At 33.4% G+C, this 27,179-nt stretch overlaps 3 protein-coding genes across 3 annotated transcripts; 1 reads left to right on the top strand and 2 right to left on the bottom strand.

Moving 5' to 3' along the window:
• Positions 1-690: 690 nt before the first annotated feature.
• Positions 691-5,697, bottom strand: LOC133671485 (probable magnesium transporter NIPA6). The gene is made up of 9 exons (XM_062092255.1): positions 5,158-5,697; positions 5,004-5,060; positions 4,682-4,772; positions 4,418-4,578; positions 4,204-4,331; positions 3,905-4,042; positions 2,705-2,797; positions 2,450-2,567; positions 691-1,232 (listed from the first exon to the last, which is right to left on the bottom strand). Exons 1-9 carry the CDS (start codon positions 5,276-5,278, stop codon positions 1,102-1,104), a joined length of 1,038 nt encoding a protein of 345 aa, XP_061948239.1. The 5' UTR covers positions 5,279-5,697; the 3' UTR covers positions 691-1,101.
• Positions 5,698-11,556: 5,859 nt separating this feature from the next.
• Positions 11,557-18,191, top strand: LOC133669670 (protein PSK SIMULATOR 1-like). The gene is made up of 13 exons (XM_062089904.1): positions 11,557-11,668; positions 11,793-12,101; positions 12,725-13,047; positions 13,156-13,248; positions 13,344-13,434; positions 13,722-13,806; positions 14,557-14,654; positions 14,821-14,890; positions 15,570-15,673; positions 16,821-16,937; positions 17,021-17,097; positions 17,230-17,274; positions 17,385-18,191. The coding sequence occupies exons 2-13, from the start codon at positions 11,802-11,804 to the stop codon at positions 17,908-17,910; spliced, it is 1,929 nt and encodes a 642-aa protein (XP_061945888.1). The 5' UTR covers positions 11,557-11,668; positions 11,793-11,801; the 3' UTR covers positions 17,911-18,191.
• A 118-nt stretch (positions 18,192-18,309) lies between these two features.
• LOC133669677 (uncharacterized protein At5g08430-like) lies at positions 18,310-24,652 on the bottom strand. The gene is made up of 9 exons (XM_062089914.1): positions 24,372-24,652; positions 22,614-22,693; positions 22,198-22,385; positions 20,689-21,541; positions 20,322-20,434; positions 19,862-19,921; positions 19,356-19,406; positions 19,142-19,212; positions 18,310-18,705 (listed from the first exon to the last, which is right to left on the bottom strand). The coding sequence occupies exons 1-9, from the start codon at positions 24,593-24,595 to the stop codon at positions 18,558-18,560; spliced, it is 1,788 nt and encodes a 595-aa protein (XP_061945898.1). The 5' UTR covers positions 24,596-24,652; the 3' UTR covers positions 18,310-18,557.
• Between the last annotated feature and the right edge of the window lie 2,527 nt (positions 24,653-27,179).

Here is a 27,179-nt window from a genome sequence, read left to right as displayed (position 1 = left end):
TGTTACTTTCCAATTCACATCTACTTCATCATTTCCTAGTTTATCTATATTCAAAATTGAACTCACGCTTTAACATCATTTTCTAGTTTCTTGTTTTTTTTTTGGAAAGTAGTGTTCTATAGCAATGAATATCAACAAGAACTAATCTTTCTTGTGTTCTGTTGCTGTAAAGGTTCCAGTCAAGTCTCTGATTATTATTCCAGTTCATGTCCATCTTGCCATTTCCAGCTTCTCTCCCATTCTTGTAGATTCCTGCCGAGTTAAGAACTGATCCACCACCCAATAAGGTGCCAAGCCCTAACTGTCAGCATTTATGACTTCATAACTGGGGTAGCTCTCACTTAGAAGTAGAGGAGACTTGAGTCAAAGCAGGTGATCATATCACTGCAAGACCGTACTCCATTCAAGTTCTCTTTTGTCAGATCATTAAGTTAAAGAACATGCAGAGCTGGACCCGTTGGTTGACTTGGATCACAGAAGAGCAGGAATTAGAGACCATTACAGCAATGTTTATTGTTCAGTGGTTCTTCACGAAACGACCTTTCATTTTACAGGTAGAGTATGGAAGTATTGCAGATGGCAAACATATCCTTGGTAGAGGTGACTTGGATCTCCTCAACATAAAAAAAATTAATCAAATATCAATCTTTATCTATGTAAGAGGCAAGTAAGAAGCTATGGCACTAATCATGAGAGCAAGGAAAAATAATCAATTTCAGCACAACCGAAGAGATGAATTTACCAATACTTGTCATATAAAATCAAATAAATTAGACTACCAGCTCAGTCTGAAGCCTACACAATAAGACTGGACATGGTTGGAAGAATGAAATCAAATATTGCTACACGTTGAAAAAGAGAACAAAAAAGTGAAAATCAAAATAAGGTGAGAGACCACTACTAACAACTTTGGCACAAGACTGCAAGATAAAATTGTTATTACCATCTTTAAAGGGGGGAAAGAACAAAGTATTCCCTAACAAAAAAACACTTTACCGCATGGTTTTCACCTGCAAAAGCAATAGACACTCGAGCTGTTCTGCTTAGGGCCTTAGCACCATGAACAAGTTGAAAACTGTAGCACCTCAAGTATATTATCTCTCACTTGAAATGGTCTTGTCGGAGAATTGTGATGAAATCAGGAGGTGACCCATCTTCATCCTTCTGTTTCCAATGTTCTCCATTGCCTTGGATGTACCATGAAACTTTTGGAGACAATGGTGTATAAAGATCTGCATAGTCGGTTTTATCAGACAAATGCACTACTTTTTCTTTAATATAAGGCTCTGCTACCCTAGAAACTAAAATCTATGTAGTACTTGTTTTTAACATATTAGCATGATCAAAAGGTATCCACGCAGTAACTGATATTACAATGAGGTGAAAAAAACCTACCATCCTAAAGGAACTTGAATCTCATCCTTGGTATGAAAATTTAAAAACACATAAAGGTAGAGCCTGCAGTTCATAATCAGCTAGAGTTCACTTGTTCCAGCAAAATAAAATTAGATCACATCAGCACTGTTAGAGGTTTGGAAACATGATTCTGTTAATGTGTAAAACATTACACCCTTATAGTTAGTAATCTACCCAAATCGCAATTTCTAACAATAAACTAGCCAAACCCTGCCTCATAAGGGCATTTCAGCAAAATACAATAGCAATTGTGATGATAAACATGACCAGTAGTGCTAGCGATCAACTCATATTTTTCAAAAACAAAGTAATCTACCTGATCGGTACCTTCTATTTTCTACAATCTTTACATAGCACTTTGTTTTTATTTATTTCAATTTCCCTTTTTTTTCAGATTCATTGCCTGTCAAATCCTGTGATTGATTCATGATTTTCGAAGCATTCCCATCCATAAAAGAGGCTTGTTCTCCCTAAAACACTTGATTGTCTCTTCCGCAATGAAGCTAACATCTCAGGCCAGTTGCAATAATCTAAAGAGTTTCTACAAAATCATTTCAAAATTATTCAAGAACCTCAAACCAATATTCAAACCTTTTCTAGTTACCCTCTAATATACTGCACCTACCTACAAATGTTTTTGCATGTTCCTTTCTTCTTTCTTCAATGTCCTCATTACAAACTCTGGCATCTTACAAACAGAATGAGTGACTTTCTCCCCACACTCAGCCAACTAATTTTCTATCACCTCACTGGTTCTCTTTACCTAATTCATCATACTGAGAAACCTTACCAGTTACTCCTAATAACTGATTCCTTTCTATATGTTTGTCTCTATAAAATGAACATTGATCGCTGAGATTTTCAGAATTATGATTCTTACATAAATATGATTTTTTTATTTAGAAAAGTAATAAGATGCATGTGCACTAAGGCTCGAACAATAAGCAAACATGAGACACTCAGCAATCACGCATTTAAGTCACAATTTTAACATATAACAAGAGTCACCAACCTAAGTACAAAAGAAATCTACCTGGTAGGGTTGGTGGATCTGGCTCTCTCGTGCTATGCAATACAGCAGTACCAGATAACACGGTAAGAAACCCACAAAGTTCAGATGCAATGCTGCTTGCACTTTGACCAGAATAATCCTTCAGAGAAGATATGGGAAGAGTTAGAAATGTTCTTTACCCCCCCCCCCCCAACACCCACACACACACACAAAAACACAGCCAGGGAGCACGCACACTCTCTCTCTCTTCCCATGTGCATGTGCACATAACAATACCTTAAACATTATTGCACTGGCAAGAATTGTAAAGGAAGTAAACCCAGCATAGTAAATGGGAGAAACAACTGCTGTGTTGAATGTATCTAATGCCTGCAACCACACCACATCATTAGGAAACAGCTTGTATTGAACCTGAATCACAATCAAGGCAATGCAACATCTTGACTCTAAATTTTGTTGGAGGAGACTTGGAATCTTCCAAAATGCACGAGAAGAATAGGGAGAGAGAATCGTCTTCTAATGGACCCAGTATCACAGATTTTCCAAGTTTATTCAGCCCTTGTCATCAAATAACCATGAACTTTTAAGATGAGGGAATTAAAAGTCAAAAAGAAAAAAACACCTGCATTCACAGTGTGACCCTATCACCAACACATTCTCAACGAGACCACACATTTTTCTAGATTGAATTCTTGCAGGTGTATCATGGGAGATATATGATGGAGATCAATTGAGGTTCTAAAACCCTCATGGAAGGAAAATATCTGCCTACAAGTGTATTAGTTGTAGTTCATAATAAATATTGGCTGAAATGTTGCACAAAGTGGTTGAATTTGTTAAAATTAAATGTTATTTGTATATTAAAAAAACGTTGTCCATGCCTAAGGGTCCAGTCAGCTTCATTCCATGCAAAAAAGCACTGCTACGTTAGTGCAAATTAAGAAATAAAAACACTTCTTTTATGTATAAGATTGTAAGAAGACAGAATCTGCTAAGCATTCCTAATTTTTGACAGATTTTTATGCATATTCATCCTCAATTAAATGATGTTTTTAGGTCCCTTAAATAATATACACTAATAGTTCTGGTTATAGCTATATAGGTCCTAGGTAAGACTATAAAGTCGCAGGTATAAATCATTTTAAATCTTTATGGATATCAGATCCCTCAAGATCAGCATGTCTGTGAACACCCCCACCTAGATCCTAAAAACATGCACAACTAATGGCTTAGAGGCAATGGTGAAAGTCCTAGTCTCAGGAAGGCCATAGATGCATTCAAGTATCAGTGAGAAGATAGGTGAGCAACTCCTTCTAGAGTAGTAAAGTAATTCAGTCTTCATTAGCATAAGTATGTTTCTCACAGGGAAAATGGTTAAATATCACCACCTTACCACCATGTAGCACTACATGTCAAAAATATATAACCATTCAGATAATACTACATTGTGCTAGAACTGCATATAAAAATACTAACCATGTTTAGATAATTTAATTGAGTGATGATGCAAGTAATTACAACCATTGCGAAAATCCATGTTTGAAAGTATTTGGCCTGGTTTATGCCCTCTATGGTTAATTTTATAGCAATGCCGATGGCTTTTATACTCATAACCTGCAAAACAAGACAACATGTAGTTATTATTATAGGAATACATGCAAATGTTCCATTAGGATTAAAGTTTCAAAGCTCCTAGACCACATATGCATAAACCAAAGGTGTTAAATTTGTTTAATCTTGGTAAACATTTAGCAAGAGGGCTACAAGAAACTTACAGTCAATGATCCAATTACAGAGCAAATTCCTATATACACCAAAATGTTGGTTTGGCCATAGCGTGGAGAAAAATACAAAATCAGCACCAATGCTATAGCTACCACGGAGGCTGTATACAAGAGAAATGCTGGAAAAGAAAAAAAAAATCACATCAAATTGATTGGGAGGAAAGGTAGAAACAAGAAATTAGCACTTATAAGGAAGACGGACTACCTGGCTGAATAGCTAATTCCCAGATTTCTTCTACTGAATTGATGGACCGTTCTTCAGGTGCATGTAAAACAATCACAGTAGAACCAACAATACATAGAAGACAACCCAACACCCCCATTTTTTGCAGCTTCTCCTTCAACAAGAAATGGGCTAATACAGCACTGCCCATGTTTACACAAACATAATCAGACACACTAATCATGCAACTGTTGCTTTATAGTAAAAACAACAACAGATCCTAATTGAACTACAAATAAACCTTACCTAACAATGATACTCAATGCACCAAGTGGTGTCACAAGAACAGCAGGAGCATAAATGTATGCTACAAAATTGGAAATCTCTCCAACAATCACTGTCAATTTCCCCCAACAAAACATCAATCAGATCAAGATACATCAAACCTAAGCATACAAGAACATTCATCCCTCAAACAAATTCCACCTAAATTCAGATAGCCTAATTGGGTCAACTCCCACAAAAAATGCCCTAAAAATCAATCCTTTCTAAACGACTGTGAATTGAATAGCCATAACCACAACAATAACAACAGCAGCAAAAAGCAGTAAAAAAAAATGTAACTTACTAGTAATCATGCCTATCCACCATAGTGGCTCCAACAAATAACCATAGCCTCCAGAACCTTAAACAACCAAAATCAAATTCAATCACATTACAAACTCAGCAAAAAACCAAAATCCATTTCACAAAAAAAAAAAAAAAAAAAAAACTTGATTTACTTGCTCGAGGACCGCTAACACCGGCTTTTCTAAGGCCCTTCTTCTTGATTATAAAACTAGAGCCTATAAAGGCACTGGAAACCATTGCCAGTATAAACCCCAATAAATTGCTTGAGTACATCTACACATATACATACACATACATACATATATACATAGATGAGAAAACAAAATGAAAAAGGGATGATAATTCTATTAAAACAATGAGAAATCCAATCTGGGTTTTCTCTGAATACAATAATGTAACGGTCTTGATGATGTTCTTGTTTTGATGATGATGATGTTTGTAGCTGACCAATCCAGCATCTGCAAAGACAGACGAATGTAAAAGTTACAAGTGTTCGTTGAATGTTTTTCTACTTCTGCTGATTTGTAGTTTGCTTTTTTGAGGTTAAATTATCATAAGATAGTCTTTTGTTTTTGTTTTGTTTTGTTGTGTTAGAAGAGAAAGATCAAAGATGTCAGCAAGAGGGAAAAAGGACCATAGAGAAGGGATCGTTAAGGGAACCTAGTTTTCCACCTGCCAGTCACTGGTTGTTCAACGATACAATTCTTTGGAAAAAGAACATATTTGTCCTCTAATTATAACATAATTTCCAGCTTGGTATCTAAACAATTATATTTGCAATTGAATACATTATCTATAAAAGCAACTTGCCCACTTACTCAAATGTAGACAAATTGTGATGAGTTTGAAGTTCGTAAAGTTGATGAATTGATGAAATGTGATGAATTAAAGAGGCTCATACCCATCTTTTTATTATACTTTCTAATGTGTATGGAATTTAACTGAAATGAGGACTTGGAAAAGATCTCTTCATATTCATTAGATTACGGGTTCTACTTGTGTTCAACAGAATAAATCATGGATTAGCTTTTTGAACAAAATAATCCATATTAGATATACATGTACATACATTTGCATCCATATATGAGCATATATGCATTCATGTTTTGGGGTTAAATGTCATGTATCCATAGCCAGGTTGAAATATAGGTCACTGTAAAGTCCAAATCCATAAAATTTATAACACCAAACTTTAACAAATAAATATGAAAGATGAGGAATATGCCCATCGATGCTTACTTACTCCTTAAAAATCAACATGGCTCGCATCTTTAGCCTACTCGAGCAAATGCTTAGGAACATATCTAGTGAAGGTCTATTTAATTAGCTTGTGACCTTTGCCTAAACTCAGGCTACAACTTAACATGAAGAAAAGATAGTTGGCTAAGGTCAGGATCCCCAATGCAGTATGATATTTATGCAGTCAACTATACTTACACCAACCCCAATAACTATGGATGCATTCTTCAAAGAATCCCACAAGATAAAATACTCCAATGATGTTCACTATGATAAGATAGCAGTGTCAGAAGCAAGAGTAAAAGCTATTGAAGGTGTTGACTTGTATGATCCCGTCCAAGACACCAAAATATGTCTAGTTTTGAATGTTGTTATACCAAAAAAATTCCATGTATCTGAGTTTATAAAATACACCGTAACTTAGTGCTCTGCCACTCATCTCAAATCTTATTGTAATAAGATGACATAAATTGTGTATGATGAAAAGTTGTTAATGCATTTTTTTCTAGATAGCTTGAGTGATGTTGCATTAAATTGGTACATGAGGCCAGATAACATATAAATTTGAAGCTAGAAGTATCTTGCATATGCTTTCATTAAGCAATACAAGTTCAACACGGACATTGCTCCAGACAGATTTAGTCTATTAGTGTTAGAGAAAAGAAGCCATGAATCCATCCGAAAGTATGCTCAATGGTGAAAAGAAAAGATTGCTTAAGTTAATCCACCCCTACTTAAAAAAGAAATAATCAACTATTTTCTAATACTTTTAAAAACCCTTATTTTGATCATCTGATAGGTGCTTCAGCCCAGCACTTCATTGATATAGTGAAAGTGGCCGAGAGAATTGAGCAAGTCATAAGAGCTAGTAAAATTGCTACTAGAAAGAAGAAAAAAGACAATGAGGTCCATCAGTTGTGATCTAACCAAAACCAACTAAGGAAGCAATGGAATAATATGTGGATGCCAAGGCAACAAAACCCTATATCTAGTTATCAAAATTTATGTTTGCCTTATCCCTTCAAAATCAGCTAACAATTGGTTAAAACAATATACAACCTCATTGACATCCATAACAGAACAAGAAGGCCTTACCATTTTTATTTTTCTTAAAAAAATGTTTGAGATATTGGTCAGTATTGGACAAATCACTTTAATGTCACAGAAACCATTTCGACCACCATACTCGAAACGGTATGAGCCTAACCAAACATGTGAGTATTATGATAGACTAATGAGGTATAATATTGAAAAATATCATTCTTTCAAGGATAAAATTTTTCAACTTATTAAGGCCGAGTGAATTGCATTTAAGGGCTAGAAAATCTCCAAGAACAATGTGAAGGGATAAAAGAGCTGACTATAAAAGCTTCAAGTGTTGAAAAGAAAAGAAGCCAAATTGTTGTAGTCAACATGCTTTGTCATTTTAGCTTTGTAAACAAGGTCTTTAAGACCACGTTTTATTTTTAGATGTTTTCAAAACTCAATCTTATCTTTTAATAGGATTATACCTTTTCACAGTCTAATCTTTGCATTGAAATCAAGAAATATTTTGTTATGAAAAAAGTAATGGCATCTTTATTCATGATAGAAATGATCAAACCCCAGGGTGTGCCATGCAAGATGCTAAGAGGCAATCCTCACTCTTATAAAAATCATAAAATCAACTTTCATAACTGATCTCATAGCTCTATTCAAAACATTTTGACCAAATAAGTTTTGTAAAAAATCATTTTACCAAAATAATCCTGAAAAATTGAATTAGATTTTTAGTTTTAGAAATAATTTGATGTTTTCTTAAAACAATGTTTAGACACCTTTTTGTAAGGTGAAAAAGTATCATTCAAGCAATTCACTTTTTAAGGTGACAAAACAATTTTGAACTAAGATATAAAAAATGAAAAATGCATAAAAAGCTTTACCATGTCTTTTGGGCCATATTTTAGTTATATGCATAATTGCATGTAGCTCAATTTATTAGCAATTGATTCATAAAAACGTAAGTCTTTATGCAAAAGTTCAAATTAATTACACTAAATAAGGACAAAACTCATCGGTTTTAACCACTTATGCTTCAAATGATAAAAGGTTATCTTTGTTATCCTTTTATTTTAAAAATATATCACTTATGGTCCCTATTTGAGCCTGAATATATTTTTTTTGTGAAAACTCTGACTAGGATCACAACCCACAATGGGAGAAAATAAAAATTCTAAAGATCAAGAGTCGATTCTAAAGATCACACCTCACACTAGGGGTAAGCAAAAATTCAAAGATCAAAGACTGAGAAGATGCTGTGAAAAATCCAAAGAGCTCAAGAAATCCAAATGTGGGGGAACATGCCCAAATGAAAAGAAAAAAATGACCAAGTCAAGGTCAAAACAAAAATGCCTCACCTAACAATTTAGTAGGTGACTCAGTGGTAAAAACTTGAGACTAAGAGAGTTGCTCTCCTTGTAGTCTCAGGTTCGAGTCTTGTGGTTGCTAATATGATAGTCACTGTAGACTTACATGGTCGTTAACTTCAAGACCCATGAGATTAGTCGAGATGCGCGCAAACTGGCCCGGATACCCACACTAATAAAAAAATAGGTGAATCAAAGAAAAAAAAGACACAATGACAATGATCCTAAATCTTTAAAATCTTGAAACACTCTTTAAGACTACAAATCGATAATTGGTGCTCTCAAAATAGAGAAGTTTCATAAGTATCACGACATTGCAAACAAAATTACTCATGATTATTCATACTGACAAAATAAATGCTAAAAAACAAGACAATTTATTTTCTCAACAAAACCTAGAGTTTTACTCAAATCTCTTGCTTTGAAACCTACAAAAAAAAAAAAAAGTTCACCTCATCATATACCTTTGTCAAATCAAATCATTTTTTTCCTAAAGAAATATTAAAACCCTTTTAGAATTGTAAGAGATTCTAAACAAATTTTTTTAAACTTACATTACGTAAATTTCTATTTTTAAAATGAAAAAAATTCATTTGAGCCATGGATAGCCCAACTTTGAGCTAACACTTCTTTCTCAACCATTACCCTGTCAATTCTTAGCTGTAAACACATATAAGGCTCAGGTAATGAGTCATGTTAACTATTGACAATGGTCAACATAAGGATAAAAATAGTTACTATCATAATTTTAAAACTCAACTCGAGGATCAACCTGGAGTTAGGCTCGTATCACAAGTAGGGTTGATTGTTGACCCGAGTCAACATAAGAATAAAATGGTTATTATTAACGTTTTAAAATCTAACTCGAGGGTTGACCCTGGGTAAAGCCCCGGTTATGGGTTGGAAGGGTTGACTTGGGTCAATGTATGGATAAAAATAATTATTATCATTATTTTAAAACTTGATTCAAGAGTTGACCCGAAGCAAAATCCGAGTTATAAGTCGGGAGGGTCAAGCCAGATTGACCTACAAAAATAGTAACCAAACATTCTTTCGAATATAAATCCACAACTTATTGTTAAAAACTATCCAACATTTTTATTTTTTAGAAGATTTCTACTTCTAACTTCTCCTCGAAAAAGCATTGCCGAACCTTCTCAAAGCCCTCGTAAATATAGTTCTCTAACTCTGCTTAGATCTCGGGGTATGAGTATCAAAATTTTTTATTATTTTTATCTAAAATAATATTATTTTAGAAGAAATAAATAATATTATTTTAGAATAAATTAAAAAAATTGGCTACGACAAGCAAGTAAACTGACAGGCCAGGCGAAGTTTCAAATCTTTGCCCATGACTGGCCCGCCCCGACGCAACACAGCCAACTGCCGCCAAGAACGACATCCGCTGGATAAGTTCGAATAAGTGATCAGTTCATACTAGTCAAAGCCCATAGTTTGACTATATTAAAAAAAGAAGCAGACGCCTGCTGCTGTCTTTCTATTACAACAAGACTTCTTCTTTTGATTCATTTTCTGTCTGACTATTGGACACAATTAAAAACAGCACACCAAATTTAATGTCTAAGAATCACATATGGTCCCTTTAGTTTTCATGTTTATCAATTCAAACACTCTACTTTATATTAAGTTAAATCAACTCCTCTGTCTTAAATAAAGTCAATTTGACATCTGTCATGTGACCTTCATCTAGCTGTTTAATTATTTTTTTTACCTTAACAATATAGAAATCCTTGTACCCTTTCATTGTTCAACAAAATTATTGATTGAGTTTTAAGTAAATCATTTACTTCTGAAATAATATGTTAATAAGAAATTATTTTTTCATGTTAATAATATGGAGTTGCTTGTCAACCATGCTAGATCTCCAATGGTTTCTGGCCACCATTTAACTAGTGATAAAGTTGGATAGAGAGGTTAAATCACCTTTGATTGAAAAAAAGGATCAAAATGATTTAAATGAAAGTATATAATTTGATTTGATAAAGGTAAAAAGCGGTTTTTTGAAAAGTGAATTCCTGAAAAGTGAATTATTTTTTTATGTTTGGTATTGTCATAGAAAATAAATTGAAAAATAATTTCCAGTATTTGATTATGTCATAGAAAATGAGCTGAAAAATAACTTATTAATATTTTTTTTCAAGTTTATTTAAATAATGAGGAACAAATCTTACAAATTAAAAAGTTGAGTGAGAATGAAATTGAAAAAAAAATATAATTTCATAAATTATCTCAAATAAAATAAATAATAATTAAAATAATAGAGATCAAATCTAACAAATAAAAAAACTGAAAGATAATGAAATTAAAATACTAGTAATTAAAATTTCATAAATTATTTCAAATAAAATAAGTAACAATCAAAAGAATAAGAAAATAAATTTGATTGATATAAAATTTTAATTAAAAAAAATAATAAAAGAAAAGCAAATAACAATCATAAAAATAAGAATCAAAGTTAATATAAAAATCAAATTAAATCAAATTCTAAGAGGTGAAATTGAAAATAAAAATTAAAACAAAATATATAGCATTCAAAAGTTTGAGGATCAAATTTTTTATAATCAACAAATAATATGATATTTTTAAATTTTTCACAACTTCTGGAAAGTATTTTCCAACCAAAATAAAAGAAAAACAATTTCCTGGAAACCAAGTCAAATTTTTTTTTAACTAAATTTTTTTTTTATTAACTAATTTTTTCAATAATAAATAAACATAAGAAAGTTTAGAAAATGATTTTAAAAAAATCATTTTCTGCCAAATAAACAAGGCCTAAATCATCTTTGATTGAAAAAAAAAGGGTCAAAAGGATTTACATGAAAGTACAGAATTTGATTTGATAAAGGTAAAAAGTAGGAGGATCACATGTGATTGTTTAACAGCATTAAAGAATTCTCATTAATGGTTTAGGCGGGATGGCTATGTCGGGTGGACTTTTACACCCTCTAGCTCCCCCCCCCCCCCCTTCCTGGAAAAATCCACTTCTTTTATTCATCTGGTAAATCACTTGTAAAGTTTCAATCTTTGATTTTTCTTTCTTTTTCAGCTTCAAATTTGTGTTCCAAATTGGGTTTTTGCTGTTTTTGGATTCATAATTTGTGTTAGTGTTGGTTGATCACTAGACAATAACCATGGGGGGGACTTGTTCAAAGAAATCCAATGCCAGTAACAAAAAATCCAATCCATATGCAAAGTCTAAGGGGAATGGTGTTGATTCTTATTGCAACAAGCCACATATTTCAAGTACTCAACAAGTGAAGGAAAGAATAGAGAAAAAGGAATTGCAAGAGGCAAATTTAAAGCAGCGGACAAAGGAGTCATTTTTATATGCTAAAAATGATGTTGGAGACGAGTTTTATGATGGGATTCCTAGATATCCATCATCATCAATAAAATCAAGATCAATTCGCAGACAAGCAGCTGTTGCCAAGGTAAAGTTTGCAATTTTTTTTTGGTTTGGTCAACTGAAGTTTTCATGTTTTTTCTTGCAAGAGCAGTTAGTTGTGGCTATTTTTCAAGACTAGTTCTTTTATGTTTTGTTGTAAATTAAGGCAATCTTGTTGATGATTTAAAAGTGTCGGATAGTGTAGATGGAAAGCTTGATGTGGTGAAACTTGGATTGGAGTTAAACATAGAGAAAAGTAGTTTAAATTGAGTAAACAGGTAGCATCAGTCCTTAATCCCAGTTATCGAATCCTTAATCACCAAAATTGTCCATCCTTAAATCAATTTATTTTTCATCTAATTGTGAAAACTTTGGCGAGGCGAATGGATATCAAGTATATGGCATGCTAGAGTAAATAGGAATAGTCTCCTATATACGATGTTGGATTGGAGGAAAGTTGTTTTTTTGAACAAACCAGACCAGAAGCATGATGAGATTGCATTAGTGATTGTAACTGGAATATTTACGAAAGCTTATATGTGTAATCAGCATTGTTGGATGGCTGAAGACCCAGATGAATAATCTAGATTATAACATACTACAATTCTGCAGTGGTCTGCTAATTTGATATGCATTGAGAATATTTAAGTGAAATGCTATAATCTGCAGGTTTCGGAGGTTAGTTCACGTATAAGTAGAGCTGGCACTCTTGGACTAGGGAAAGCAGTGGAGGTCCTGGACACACTAGGGAGTAGCATCACAAATTTAAACCCCAACATTTTTGCATCTAGTGTAGCAACCAAGGGCAATGAACTTGGAATTTTAGCTTTTGAGGTAGCAAACACAGTTGTCAAGGGTTCCAACCTTATGCAATCTCTTTCTATACGAAGTGTAAGTTATTTGAAAGAGGAGGTGCTTCCTTCAGAAGGCGTGCAAAATCTGATATCAAAAGATATGGATGAACTTTTGAGGATCGTTGCAGCTGACAAGAGGTGAGTGCCTTACAAATTAGCATCATAATGCATCTATGGGCAAGCTCTCTTCCTATTTGTCATTTTTCTGTAACAGTATCTTAAAGTCTTCATTTACTTGTTTTGCAGAGAAGAGCTGAAAATATTTTCAGGAGAGGTGGTTCGTTTTGGAAATCGATGTAAAGATTCTCAATGGCACAACTTGGACCGTTATTTTGAGAAGTAATACATATAGCACGGTACCTTGTTTGTCCATTATATTTACAATTACTTCTAAAGTATTGATTACTGATTGAAATTCTTTATTTCATTTCTAGAATTAGCAGAGTACAAACTCCTAGTAAGGGATTGCGGGAGGAGGCAGAATCCATAATAGAACTTTTAACGATTCTGGTTCAGTATACAGCCGTGAGTACAATATTCTTTCTTGCTATGATTTGGCGAACTTTAATTGGTGGATGGATGGCCTCTTTAGCACTCTAATATGGTTGTGCCCAAAAAACTATTCTTGACATTTACGATATACATCCATGGAGTCTGCAGCTTTACATTAATTTTTTATTTATTTGCCTTCCTGATGTGATGATTTATGCTTTGCATAACTGGAGTATTGTGATAAGTTGTGTAAACTTTTGCTGTAACGTCATGTGCTTTGGTTTTAAAGAATGATGACATAAATGTTCTTGGGTTTGCAGGAGCTATACCATGAATTGCAAATTTTGGATAAAATGGAACAAGAATGTCAACAGAGGGAGGATGCTGCAGCATCTAATCAGAAAGGTTATTTTTTAACTTTTATATTGTTATCTGAGAGCTACTCTTGAATAAAAAATGCTGCCATTCGTGCTTCATAAAAGAGTGTGATGTGAATGTGAATTACACTCTATGCTGAACCTATTGAACTGTGTATATGGCATCCTTTTAGTTACCAAACAGTATGCCGCTCCTTTGTCAAGAAACTAATGAGAAATGATGTTATTGACTGAACATATCACCTTTGTTGCCGAAATTGACTGGGGCCCTGATCACAAAGTGAAAGAAACTAAAAGACATTTAATGTAAATACATCTAGATGAGATGAAGAAAGCTACATTCTTTGAATGGATTTTTATAAATGATAGGATATGGTGCTTTATCTATGCTTTCTTCATCACAATATTGACACACACACACACACACAAAAAGAGACCACTTTCTTTATTTGTTAATCTGGGTACTGATTTTGACATTGCTGCAATGTTGTGAGTTGTGCTTATATGATGGTAACATTTAATTTTGTTTGTTATAGTTTACATGACTAATCCGCAAGGTATACAGAGGCCATTTGTTATGTTGCAGTTACTAGAAATTGAAAATATCCGTGTTAAATAGTTTTAGGATTCTGAAAGTCGAGGTGATTGACGTGATTGTAGTTGAGAATTCTGATAATGTATCAATTGCTAATTAATGTAGTAACCTGCACCCAGTGCCCTGGGGCACTTGTTAGTGAGGTACTAATTTAAGTTTGTGTCTTTGCTCTCTGAAATGCAGGAGAAAGCCCTGCAATGTTAAGGACAGAAATAAGAAACCAAAGAAAGCGAATACAAAATGTAAAGAAGAAATCATTCTGGTCTAGAAGTTTGGAAGAGGTAGCATTACTGATTGTTTTGCTTCTTTCTGTTGCTACATAATTGAAATTATGATTTTTGATTTATGGCAACAAATATCATTGATTATCTACCAAGGTTGTTGATAGAGTAAATAGAATCTCAATAATTGGAATACTTCTTGTAGTGACCTAATTATCTTATGCAGGTTATGGAGAAGTTTGTAGATATTGTCCATTTCTTAATCCTTGAGATAGGCAACGCATATGGTAGCTTTGGTATGTGTTTGGCCATGGTCTTGAGCATGTCTTATTTGTGCTCTCCAAGTGCATGTTTTACTTTCATTTTCTTCAAAATATGTAATTTTCATGTTCGAAAATTGCTAGTTCTGGGTTTATCACATTTTGGTTTTAGTGTCAACTCAAAATTACAGGGAAAGTTACTACCCGAAACATCAAGTCGCAAAGAAATTATTTGAAGTGTATGCTTCTGCAGTTTTCCTTGTCAATGTCAACTTTCCCTGTGGTTTCATCACAGAAGTCAATCTGATTTTCCTTGTGATTTCTGTTTTGAATATGAATGATCAATTTATATTATTTTTCAATCGAAATTAATCTTTTATCATTGAAAAATTTCTTAAGGATGCACTTGTATATTCAGTGTAATAAGTTTTCACCATTAACCAATGAACATGTAGTACCATTTGGTATCATTTTCTTTTCTTTTCTTTTTTTCAATACTTGAAACCATTTTGAATAAGAAAAAAGAACATTATACGTGGAGTTCAAACACGGCAATGGAAAGTAGAAAAGTTTTTCTTGCAACTACTGGCCCACAGATTTTCCTTGGGATTTATGCTTCTGCATATTTGACTTTCCATCCTTTACTCGAAGGAGTTCTTGCATAAATTGATTGCATTTATTATAATATTTGATGGCATTTAGTTGTATACTGCAGATGATTCCATACAAGATAAAGAATCTGTGAGCAATCCTGCAAGATTGGGACCTGCTGGTCTTTCTTTACATTATGCAAATGTAGTTATGCAAATTGATAACCTTGTAAGTGCCATCTATGTTCATCATGTTAAATCTCATTCTGCATTTTGTCTATCCACTATTCTTCAAAGTTAGTAATTATTAGTCTTACAATTTGTAATCAAGATTGGTTGCTATGTGACATTATTTCACATATCTGATGGGCTTCTAATATAGCAAGAACAGTCTTACTCTTAAAGGAAAGCGAAAGAGAATCAGAAAGGTTGTGGGAAGAAAAATCTAGAATGAGTTGAACTATTTTTCCATAATTTCTGCACCCATAAGCATGGACGAGCTATCTTATTTTCCATATGTACTATACTACGTGCATAAAATGACTCTGATGGAGTCCCTTACATGCTGCACTAGATTTCAAAGTTTTCATCTTGTAAAAATTACATGTTTCGCCTGCAATTCACGACACTGCAACTGATATTACTTTTGGATGCATGTCCGTGCACAACCTTGCATTCATGTATCATGCAGTTAACATGTAAGAATGAAAAGAGTTATTAACAACTTCATAACAGAACCTTAGAAATGAAAATGGATATGGTGTGTGTCTGTGTGCGTGTGCACCATTGCATGGGTGGGTGTTTATTGTTTATTTTAGAATTCTGAACTAGCCAGTGCGTACTTGAAGAAAAGATGATTACCTGGTTTATGGACTTTTGAATAGGACCATGAACTGCTAAATTGGGGTCTTAAGAGGGCTAGTCTCGATTCAGTTACAATGCATTAACTTCAAACACTTGAACACTGAACTGCTCTATTTTGCATTACAAGTAAAACGAATAGCCCTCATGCTTCATAAATTCCTAGCTCATTTTCTATCCACAGACAGCTTCAAGGGCCACAACCCTATTAAATGTAAGGCACACCCTCATGTTTTGCTCCGAACCAGACTAAGTTGACAGCTTACAGTGCCCCTGCTACGCTGAATGACTTGGAACATGATTTGAAGATTTCACACCCTCATTTCCTACTGGTTATCATCTTTGCTTGTTGCTCAGTTTCCCCACCTTAATTGCACTTTTTTAGTTCACCTGCGTTAAAAACATTGAGCTCCGATGTTTGTGTTCTTGGAATCTTGCTTATGATCTCTCCATTCATGCATGTACTTGTGTTCTTGGAATCTTGCTTCAAGGCCTTTCTAATTATAGATTCTCAGGTGGCACGATCAAGCTCCATGCCTCCAAATAGTAAGGATGCATTGTACCAGAACTTGCTGCCTGGTGTAAAATCAGCTCTGCGTTCCAAATTGCTGTCTTTTCATGTCAAAGATGAGGTATTACTTTTCCCCTTGGTTTTTATTTTCTTAGCCATGCAGATGCTCTAGTTGTTTACATCAGTTGTGATTTGCCTCCCCAGCTTACCATTACGGAAATTAAAGATGAGATGGAGAAGACATTGCAGTGGCTGGTTCCCATGTCCATTAATACAGCCAAGTATGCAATGCCATTATTTTCCCTCCCTAAAAACTGAAAATTTCTCCTGCTTTATATCCTTAACTTTGCTGTGTGTCTCGCTGCCTAATCTTTATCATCGTTTCGCTTTGCATTTTAACTGATCTAAAACAGAGCCCATCACGGTTTTGGTTGGGTAGGAGAGTGGGCAAGTATCGGGTGAGTCCTTAGGTTTCTATCAATTGTTTCTCAGTTTTTCCAATTTATTTTGTTGATACGAGTAAGCAGAATGGCCAGAGTGAACTAAGATATGGTCGTTTTGCATATAGGTCTGAGCCCAATAGAAAGTCTGCTGCTGCAGCAGCTGACATAATCCGGATTGAAACACTCCACCACGCCGACAAGGAGAAAACAGAAGCCTATATTCTTGAACAGGTATTGTGGCTTCACCATCTTGTCAGCAAAACCAAGAGTGTTTCTGGTGGTGGTAGCACACTGGGTCAGAAGTCGAATCAGAAGCAAAAACAAGAGTTGCCCAATGCACCCGAGTTGCCTGACACAATTGTAATGTCAGATGCGCCATCGCTAATTACCAATGACCAAACAATTTTGCTGGAAGCTAGTGAGAAAAAACAGATACTAGAAAACAGGAAGAGCCAGGACGACGACTCGGTGGATACCCAGTTGAGAGATGATGATGGGCCGAGTAAGAGCAACAGTCATTCCCCTCCAAGGGAAAATGAAGACTCAGCTACTGTAAAAAGTGTTCCTTCTGTGCTTCCCATCACTGATGTTGGTATGGATAAGGAGAACGAATCAGATACCATTGACAGAGTTAATGTGCTCAAAAACTAAGGAAAGCATGGACCTGTTACTGCTAAGTAGCCGTTCGGTGCAACCTCAGTTTCCAGTGGAAAGCATCAAACACCAGGAAACTAGTGCAACCTTCTTTCCAAACAGACCCTGAAAACTTAAAAATCATTCTGCAGTTCCATCATCACTTTTGGGGTTCACGAGAAACCATTGAATGTTAATAGTAAAGTTGATATGCTCAGATAACTGATAGAACGATATACATTATATGCAAGTGACAAGAAATTTAAGTAATATGCAGACAGAAAAGGCCTTCCCATGTATTTATTGTATTAGTCTTTGTAATTAAAGTTGGCATAGGTTTGGGGCCAGAAAGGAGAGCTTTTGTGCATCATCAAATTTTTTCAACCATGATTTTGCTACAATATCAATCCCCAAATCTAGGATGATAAGCAACTATATGTTGTAAATTATAATATATAGTGCAAATTTATGACATAATACACCCATCCCTGACATTGAACAAAATTTTCTCCCAAATAGTTTGCTAACAAAAAGGATGACCAAGTTGCTTAAAGCAGTTTCAGTCTCAAAATCCATCAGAGATATGGCCAAGCTTGGGTATTTTCCAGTTTAAGTGCTGGGTGATTTCTACACCCCTACACCAGCCCGCACCCCTGCATGATCCATCATATTGGTCTGTATCGTTTCTGAAACATCTGAGGAGAAGTTTTGCACTCGACCATCTGTTGAATGACCTTTGGCGACTGTTCTAACAATCGTTCCTGCTCAGACGGTTTCTTAAGCAGTTCTAGTTCATCTAAATATTCAAACAACGTTTGACACCAATAAAAGGTTAAGGTAACAATCATTCATTGAGATAGTTAATAACTTGTGAAAAATGCATAATGTTACATGTTTGTTTATGATGGTGAACGGATGACAATGATGACAAATAAAAGAAAAAATCAGTACCAAGTAAATTTTAGAAAGGTATAATTCAGCGAAAGCTAGACCAGCGAAAGCTAGATGTATAGCATCCCCATCATACCAATATGACAGATTTGATTAGCATGTATGGTGCAAAAAAAGAATATAGGGGGCACATGGCAGAGCCAAGAACTTCATTTTAGGCTTTAAAGAGGGTGAGTGTACTTCCAATATAATCTCAGGGAAGTTTGTGTAAGAGGTTCGAGAAAGAAAATTTGAAGATGATGGAATATGTTACCAAAGCCAACACTTTTATTAAATAGCATACACCGTGAAAGGATATTCTCTTCTCCATCCCTTCTCATTCGCTAAATCAATGCGTTTTTGTAACCTAGCCAGCTCTTTCTCAATCCACTGCAGCAAAATGTTTCCCATTAATAACTAATGAAATGAGAAGTTTTTATAGCAAGCAATATGTAAGTTTGTTTAACTTTTTCAGGATGCAAAGGGTAAGAAAAGCATTATTAAGAGGTATAGCATCAAGTCTGAATACATACATGTTTTGTTATATCCACATGCAGCTGTTTTGCCTTCTGTTCAAGCTCCACCTGTCAAGAAAGGCATCCCCATCAATTATTGCCGTAACCTATTACTTTACCCATATTAAGGGAAAAAAAAGGACAATTAAGTTGGCAAATTGTTTGACCTATTGTAAATATTCAGTTACCATACAACCAGATATATAACAGAAAACAGCTTCCATTTCCTAGCTAAACAGTTTCTCAAAGGATATAACTCTACATTTTCGAAAACAGGTATAAAGTTGAATTCCCCTTCTTTAATTATAGGTTTCGAGTGATTCTTTTCTTATCTACAAAACTAGCAACTTGAACTCCGATAATGATGATTACTCTGACGTCCTTAATATTAAAGTCTTAAAATTTCTTGAGATAATCAAAATCTATTTGAAATAGTAGAATGCTAAGGAAAAAGCAATATGATTGCGCGTTCAGAACTGTTGCACCTCAAGAGAAAAGGATAAACTATTCTTTGAAAATCTTACAATAGTAGGTTTCGGATGTAACCCTTCCTCCACATTTTGTCTCAAATCCTCAATTTCATCCTGCAAATGACAAGAATGTGCCTAATACATCAATAAACAGTTCAACCACTATGTGAAGATAATTCAGCAAAGCCCTATTATGCTATGAGTAATGGGAAATGGTAACTTAATTGAGAGATACTGCCATCAGAACTGGCATTTCTCAGAATTGCTTAGTAAGAGGAAAGAACAACAATGTTGCAAAGGGATAGGTAAATAGAATACAAATAAAAATGATAAGAAAAAATGGTAGACTAGTGAATTATCCATTTCCCATGATATGCACGGAAGACTCGGATAATTATTGACTCGGATAATTATTGACAATACTGTTTCATTTAGATGAAACCTTCAAAACCTATATTTATTCGCAGAATAAAACATATCATTATTTCTATTCGAAAGCTTCGATAGCAGTTACCTCAGATAAGTCCAAATCTGAAAGCATTGAAAAGCATACATCTATTGGCATACTGGAAACTCTAAAAAGAATTTCACTCTTATTCTCTCCAATTACTGAGGATTGCTTTATACCTGAGATAAAACCAAGAAATAAAATAATGAAATGTGAATAACCTCTGAAACATAGAACATATGTTTAGGCGCAAAAATGAGCTACATTGTGTGAAATTTACCACAAATTACCAATCATGTTTCCACTTTATGCAAATAGGAATAAAAACATAAACGAAAAGATTTTGGTTTTGCAGAACTGAAAATAAGCTGCCATCCCCTTCATGCATTAAGAATAATTGAATGCTATGGTTGGTCCAGATACAGTGACCTACCTGTAACTTGTGAGAGCTGGTAAGAATTTCTAGCACTGGGGTCTCTGGAGTCATTTTTTACTTTCACAAAGCTTCCCACTATCTTACCTTCAAAACTTTCAGGCTCCTTCGACAGTTCCTCCACTAAGCTTTTCCTCAAGTAGACAAGTTTGATATTCTCAGTAACTATAGCTGCAAAACCACTGTCATGGAGTCTAGGAACTGCTTCCATTTCTTCAGACTTCGTTCGAGAGCCCATTGAGTTCCGTTTCTTGAATGTTATAGTGGATTTTTCACTTTTTTCTTGAAAACTTATTTCGACTCCATCTATATTTTCATCATCCTCTGAATGTGAATCAATTAAGTTCGCAGTAAAATGGTACTCCAGAAGATTAAGTATGGCATTTTTATACATAGATTTCCTTCTAAAAATTGAATAGAGCTTTTCATCACAAATAACTTTCTTTTTCTTTAAAGGATCAAGAAGTTCCTTTTCTTGAATGTATGCACAGATGATTGTATTAACTTCATATTGTGATAGCTCTTTTGTTGTATCTTTTCCAAGAAATGTGAGGAACTCAATAAGCTGTTTTGATCCCCATCCATCAAATTCAATTGGCTTTGACCCCTTCCTTTTTCTTCTTGTTTTGTAGGCTTCAGTAATTTCCAGATCACTATCATATATCACCAAGTCACCATCATTTTTGCTCTTCCCAATTTTAGTTGACTTGAAGCTGCGTTTGGAATGCTTTCTCAGCCCAAGCTCTGCCAAATTGACATCATCCCATGTCAAGCCTTCTGCTTCCTTTATGATTTCCCAATATTCCAGGAACAGGCATTCATACGTATCTCGATCTGTCAAGTCTATTTCACCCTGCAAATTGATATACATACAAAATACAGCCACAGTGGAACAATCATCACCATAACTTTGTTCTCACATCCAAAAAAGAGTAGAGTTTATCAATAAATTGAAAGAAAGCATAGATGCCCAACCGTTGAGAGTTCATAGACGAATCTAAGTTTCTATTTCAATCTGATTCATTGTTTAAATGGCTAAAATCCTCTTCATTTGTTGAAAAACTTCCAAGTCCTTTCCATTGGTATCCCTACTTTTCAACAATCACCTAGGAATCAGATTCTTGCTTATCTACTAAAATGCAGATCCATGGTGCTAAAAAGCCAGGAAAATTCAAGAAACATATCCCTGCAAGATACATAAGTCAACTTTCTTCCCTTCTCCATTCTTTAATTAAAATATATTATGTTTACCAAACAATTACCTAAAAGTGTTGGCAGACAAAATGACCTGTCTAAGTATTCAATGTGATATGCTTATTGCATTTTCTTTCAAAGTGTTTGCAGAATTTGAGAAAAAACCAAACTCTCCAGTTTGTCACAAGCCAACCCAAAACCTGCTATAATGTATTTATTGGGTCTTTCTGAAATGCAGTATGCAGAAAAGAACTAGTACAGAATGCACATTTGCATGTTGCTATTAAAAAATGACACACAAGGTGATATGCTTACCCCATCAGCATCCACATCATCTTTATCTTCTACACAATGTACATACTCTAGACATTCTTCACACAATCCTTTATTCCCTCTAACAGCTAAAAACTTAGCAGCACTGATGCAGCGACTGCATACAGCTTTAGGACAGCAGTAGCAATATAATTTGGTGGCTTTATGACATTTGGTACAAGAATGCCGAGCTGAAACATCAAAATTTTTTATATATGCTACATAAGTTTTCCAGTCATATTCTTTACAAAGAAAGTTGAGAAAAAGGAAACCTAATACATTAAGATATTTCAAAGTAGCATGGCGAACACAGTGTAATCTACCTCATGCATACTGTAACTACACTTGCTTAGAAATATTTGAATAGAAGACATAATTTCAAGTTAGAATATCATCACATATAACTTTTAATGACTTACCACAAGTCCATTGCTGACCAGTTCCCGGAAAGGAATCACCCTTTTTCACACACTCTGTATGGTAAACCTTTAGACAATCACTAGAAAGAGGACAAAAGTTAGAAAGGCAACAATAACATTGACAATTTTAATTTAAGAGGTGCATGGAAGTAGCTGTCGCACATACTTCAGAGGAAAGTCAAGAAATGAGTGCAGTTTCAATGCAGGATTACCACAATCAGATTATAGCCGTCCCCATAAATTATTCACGGACATGGATTAAATCATGATTTATGGACATGTGTATATAACAGCAAAGCTTTCTGCAGTATGTACTCATAATAATATACGGCAGGTTTCTCAATTCTCATCATTAGAGATATCTATTTGACTGTCAGAAAACAAGGATGACAACGCTAATTGAAAACCGCTCAACTATCTCAATGTATTAAACACCACCATGCTTCATAACAGTACACTATCCAAGTGACTAACTTCCATTTAGGAACATCAGTATTTTCTTTCTTTTATTTTCCTTGTTGCAGAGAGGCTCGACTTTCATAAAGTAATGAACCTATTACTCCTACCAAAGCTAGCAACATTCATACTGTAAATAGATTGAGCCAAACAGAGAAATTCACCAAATTCACCATGGTAATAAACATAAGGCAATGCAACATGATCACATGTTATTGTGTTGATGTTTTTGGAAAAATACAATCAGTATTCCCCTTTATAGATAGAAGAAAACACAACTTTCTTAGTCATCCATACCTTCAAATTTTAGGCATTCTCCATAGCTGAATCTATCTGACATTGAGTTCAGAAAAAACAAATTGTGCACAAATAAAAATTACAGGTACAACATTGCTTGTGACTGCATTTTCAGCGAGTGGTAGATTTAAAAATGATCAATGATGATCATAATTGAATGCTAAACATAAACTATCAAAGAAAAAGATCACAAGATATTGTTTCTTAAACAATTAAATCCTAGTACTTTCTATTATGTTAGTGTTTTACAAGTACAAGATTTTCATCCACTAACCCTATCTAAGCTTTAATTCAAAGGAAGTGCTCAAGAAAACACTTATGACACACAAAATGTCAACTTTTATTGAGCACAAAAATGAAACAAGATCATCAAATTCAAACAACAAGGACCTCTTTTTCCTAGTTTCCATCAACTTACCAATTAATACCATAATCACGATTTCACAAGCTCCTAGGCCTATCAATACTGAAATCAAGAACTTCAATATTCAAAAGAAAAAATAGACTTTGGTTGGTAAGAAATTTTATTTCCCAAAGGCAAAGATACTGCCGATCTTCGCTTTTCCACGGACATTCAGTGGATGTGAAATTCAAAAATAAAAATCACAGAAAACTCTAAATTCTTGAAAAAGGCATTGAAGAATCTGCCAAGTTCAAGGTGACAATCTAACAATGTACATAATATAGTGCCTTGATTAAAAATCAAGATATAACAAGAAAATGGATTGTTTCAACTTGGGAAAGCAAAAGAAAATATTACTACAATCCTTGTATGTTATAGCAGCATACATGAGGCAAGTTCAGTCCACCGGACAGAAACTTACCAAGACAAAACTACCCTTTGACCCCCAAAAGACGGAAACTAGCACTCCAATCTCCAGGCATGCAAAATATCTCAGTCATCAATAGCAAAAGAAGAAACAAGAAGAACCCAACAAGACAGTGACTTTGAACAGTAAAGATTGAACTTGAAAGTCAGAAAATAGAAGGAAAAAAAAATCTTACTCAAAGTCACAGAGAATTAACTCTCCACCATCTTTGCAAACAAAACACCAGTCTTCACAGTCTCTTTCTTTAACTATCTCTTGCTTTTTGTCCTTCGTTACCTTCTTCATTGCACAGTATTCACACAATGGTTGAGGAATGAGGAGCACTTCGCCACTAAGCCACTTACCCCTGCCTCTCTTTTCGCTCTCGAAGAACCCAAAAGGACACCTCCAAACAAACATAAAAAATAACAAAGCAAATACTTGCACGATATTCGAGAAGCAAAAAGCCACCGCGGTTCTTGAAACCAAAGTGGTAGTTGGTGTTTGTTTTTTAAGTTTTTTCTTATTTTGTAGCAATTATGACATAACATAGGTGATTCGAAAATAAAAAGGATAAAAATAATGAAAATAAAGAATATATGTTTTTTTATATATTTTTTGAAAATATATAAATTTATTCTAAGATTATATTAAATATGGATTTATTTTATATCTCTTTCTGTTTTATTTTTTTTTTAATTTTGAAATACTAAAAAAAAAATGTACTTACTATACAGGCACTCTTGACATACCCTTGTTTTTTTATATAGTTATTAATATTTGAACTTGTTCGATTGAAAGAATTTACTGAGCACAAAACGATTAGGCGAAGATAGTCATAGCTTTTTATCAAGCAATTTTTTCATATACATTAATTAATAAACCACAATTTAGTGTCATATGTTTTAGGTTATATAATAATAATAAAAATACTTATTTGATATATAATAATTAAATAAATTAAAATTATTAATATTAAGATTTGTTTCATTAAAAAACAATATTGAGCATCAAACAAATAATGTTTATGACTTTTTATCATGTAATTTGTTTATATACATTAATTAGTGAATAGCATAATGTCATGTCCAAGCAGGTCCCGGGCCTGCAAGACATTTCAATTATTTTTATTAACAATACTGTAAAAGGCATGGGAAAGTACCCCACGCCTTTTATTTTGTCCTTTTTTTATATGTTTTTTCTATTTTTTTGGTTTTATTCCTGATTTTTTTTGTTTTTTTAATTTTTTTTCAAAATTATATTTGTTATTTTTTAAAAAATTTAGCTATGTAGTATTTTTCTTTAAAACATTATAAATTGATATAATATTTCCCTACATAGTTTTGTTTCTTTCTTTTTATGATTTATTTTTTTTAAAAGATCTTTGTCAATTTTTTTTTTCTATATTGAATTGATTGAGAATTTAGCTTCGTAATTTAAAAAAAAAACATTGTGAATTGCTATAATGTTTCCTCCACATGTTTTTTTAAAATTATTTTTGTCAAATTTATTTTTTCAATATTGAGCTGGTTGAGAATTTAGCTTTACCTTTCCCCACATGTTTTTTTTCTGTTTTTTTATTTTATTTTTTATTTTTTTTCTAAAATTGTCTTTTTTTTGTTTTTTTCCAGAATTGTTTTTGTCCATTTTTTTACTATTGAGCTAGTTGAAAAATTAGTTTTTTAGTTTTTTTTCCTTTAAACATTGTGGATTGCTACAGTATTTCCCCAAATGATTTTTTTTTTAGAATTATATTTGTCAATTTTATTTTTTTCATATTGAGCTGATTGAGAATTTAACTTTGTAGCTCTTTAAAATACTGTGGATTGCTACAGTGTTTCCCCACATGATTTTTATCTTGCTATAGTATTTTCCTATATGTTTTTTTTAATTGATTTTTTTAAAATTTTCTTTATCAACTTTATTTTTTTTATACTGAGCTGGTTGAAATTTTAGTTTTGTAGTTTTTTTCTTTAAAACACCCTTGATTGCTACAATTTTTCCCCACATGATTTTTTTTTTGTTATGATTTTTTTCAAAATTATCTTTATCGATTTTTTTTTAATATTGAACTGGCTAAAAATTACAACTATAGATTTTCTTATGAAACACTATAGATTGCTACAGTGTTTCTCTGCATGGTTTTCTTTCCTTTTGTTTTTTTTTGATATTTTCCAAAATTATCTTTGTTACTTTTATTTTTTTAAATATTGAGCTGATTGAAAATTACAATTGTATATTTCCTCACAAAACACTATAGATTGCTACAGTATTTTTCTAAATGATTTTAATATTGAGGTGGTTGAGAATTTATCTTTAACTTTCCCCACGTGTTTTTTTTCTAATTTTTTTTCCAAAATTGTCTTCTTTTTCTTTTTTTCATTTTTTTTGTGTTTTTTATTCAAATTGTTTTTTTAATTTTATTTTTTTAATATTGAGCTGGTTGAGAATTTAGCTTTGTAGTTTTTTTCTTTAAAACACTGTGGATTGCTATAGTATTCCCTCACATAATTTTTTTTTATGATTTTTTTAAAATTATCTTTATCAATTTTATTATTTTTAATATCGAGTTGGTTGAGAATTACAACTTTAGATTTCCTTATGAAACACTATAGATTGCTACAGTGTTTTCCTGTTTGGTTTTTTTTCTTTCATTTTTTTATTATTTTTTCCAAAATTATCTTTGTCAATTTTATTTTTTTAATATTAAGTTGGTTGAGAATATAGCTTTGCAGTTTTTTTCTTAAAAATATTGTATATTACAACAATTTTTCTCTATATATATTTTTTTATGATTTTTTTCACAAACTCACGATAACACACAAGCACGCCAGAGGCCCGCGGCATGATCATGACATCTAGTTAGTTAATGATTAAGTGTGAGAAGGTGTTAAATAGATGGGCCCTTCTAATAGTAAATATATTTGTTATCCTTTACTTTAAAACTCTTTATTCTATGCTACCTACGTGGAAAGAAAAAATGTATAGTCATAAATATTTTTTT

Source organism: Populus nigra, chromosome 1 (genome assembly GCF_951802175.1).
Source record: "Populus nigra chromosome 1, ddPopNigr1.1, whole genome shotgun sequence".
NCBI classification, from domain to species: Eukaryota; Viridiplantae; Streptophyta; class Magnoliopsida; order Malpighiales; family Salicaceae; genus Populus; species Populus nigra.
This window is presented reverse-complemented; position numbering and strand designations above follow the sequence as displayed.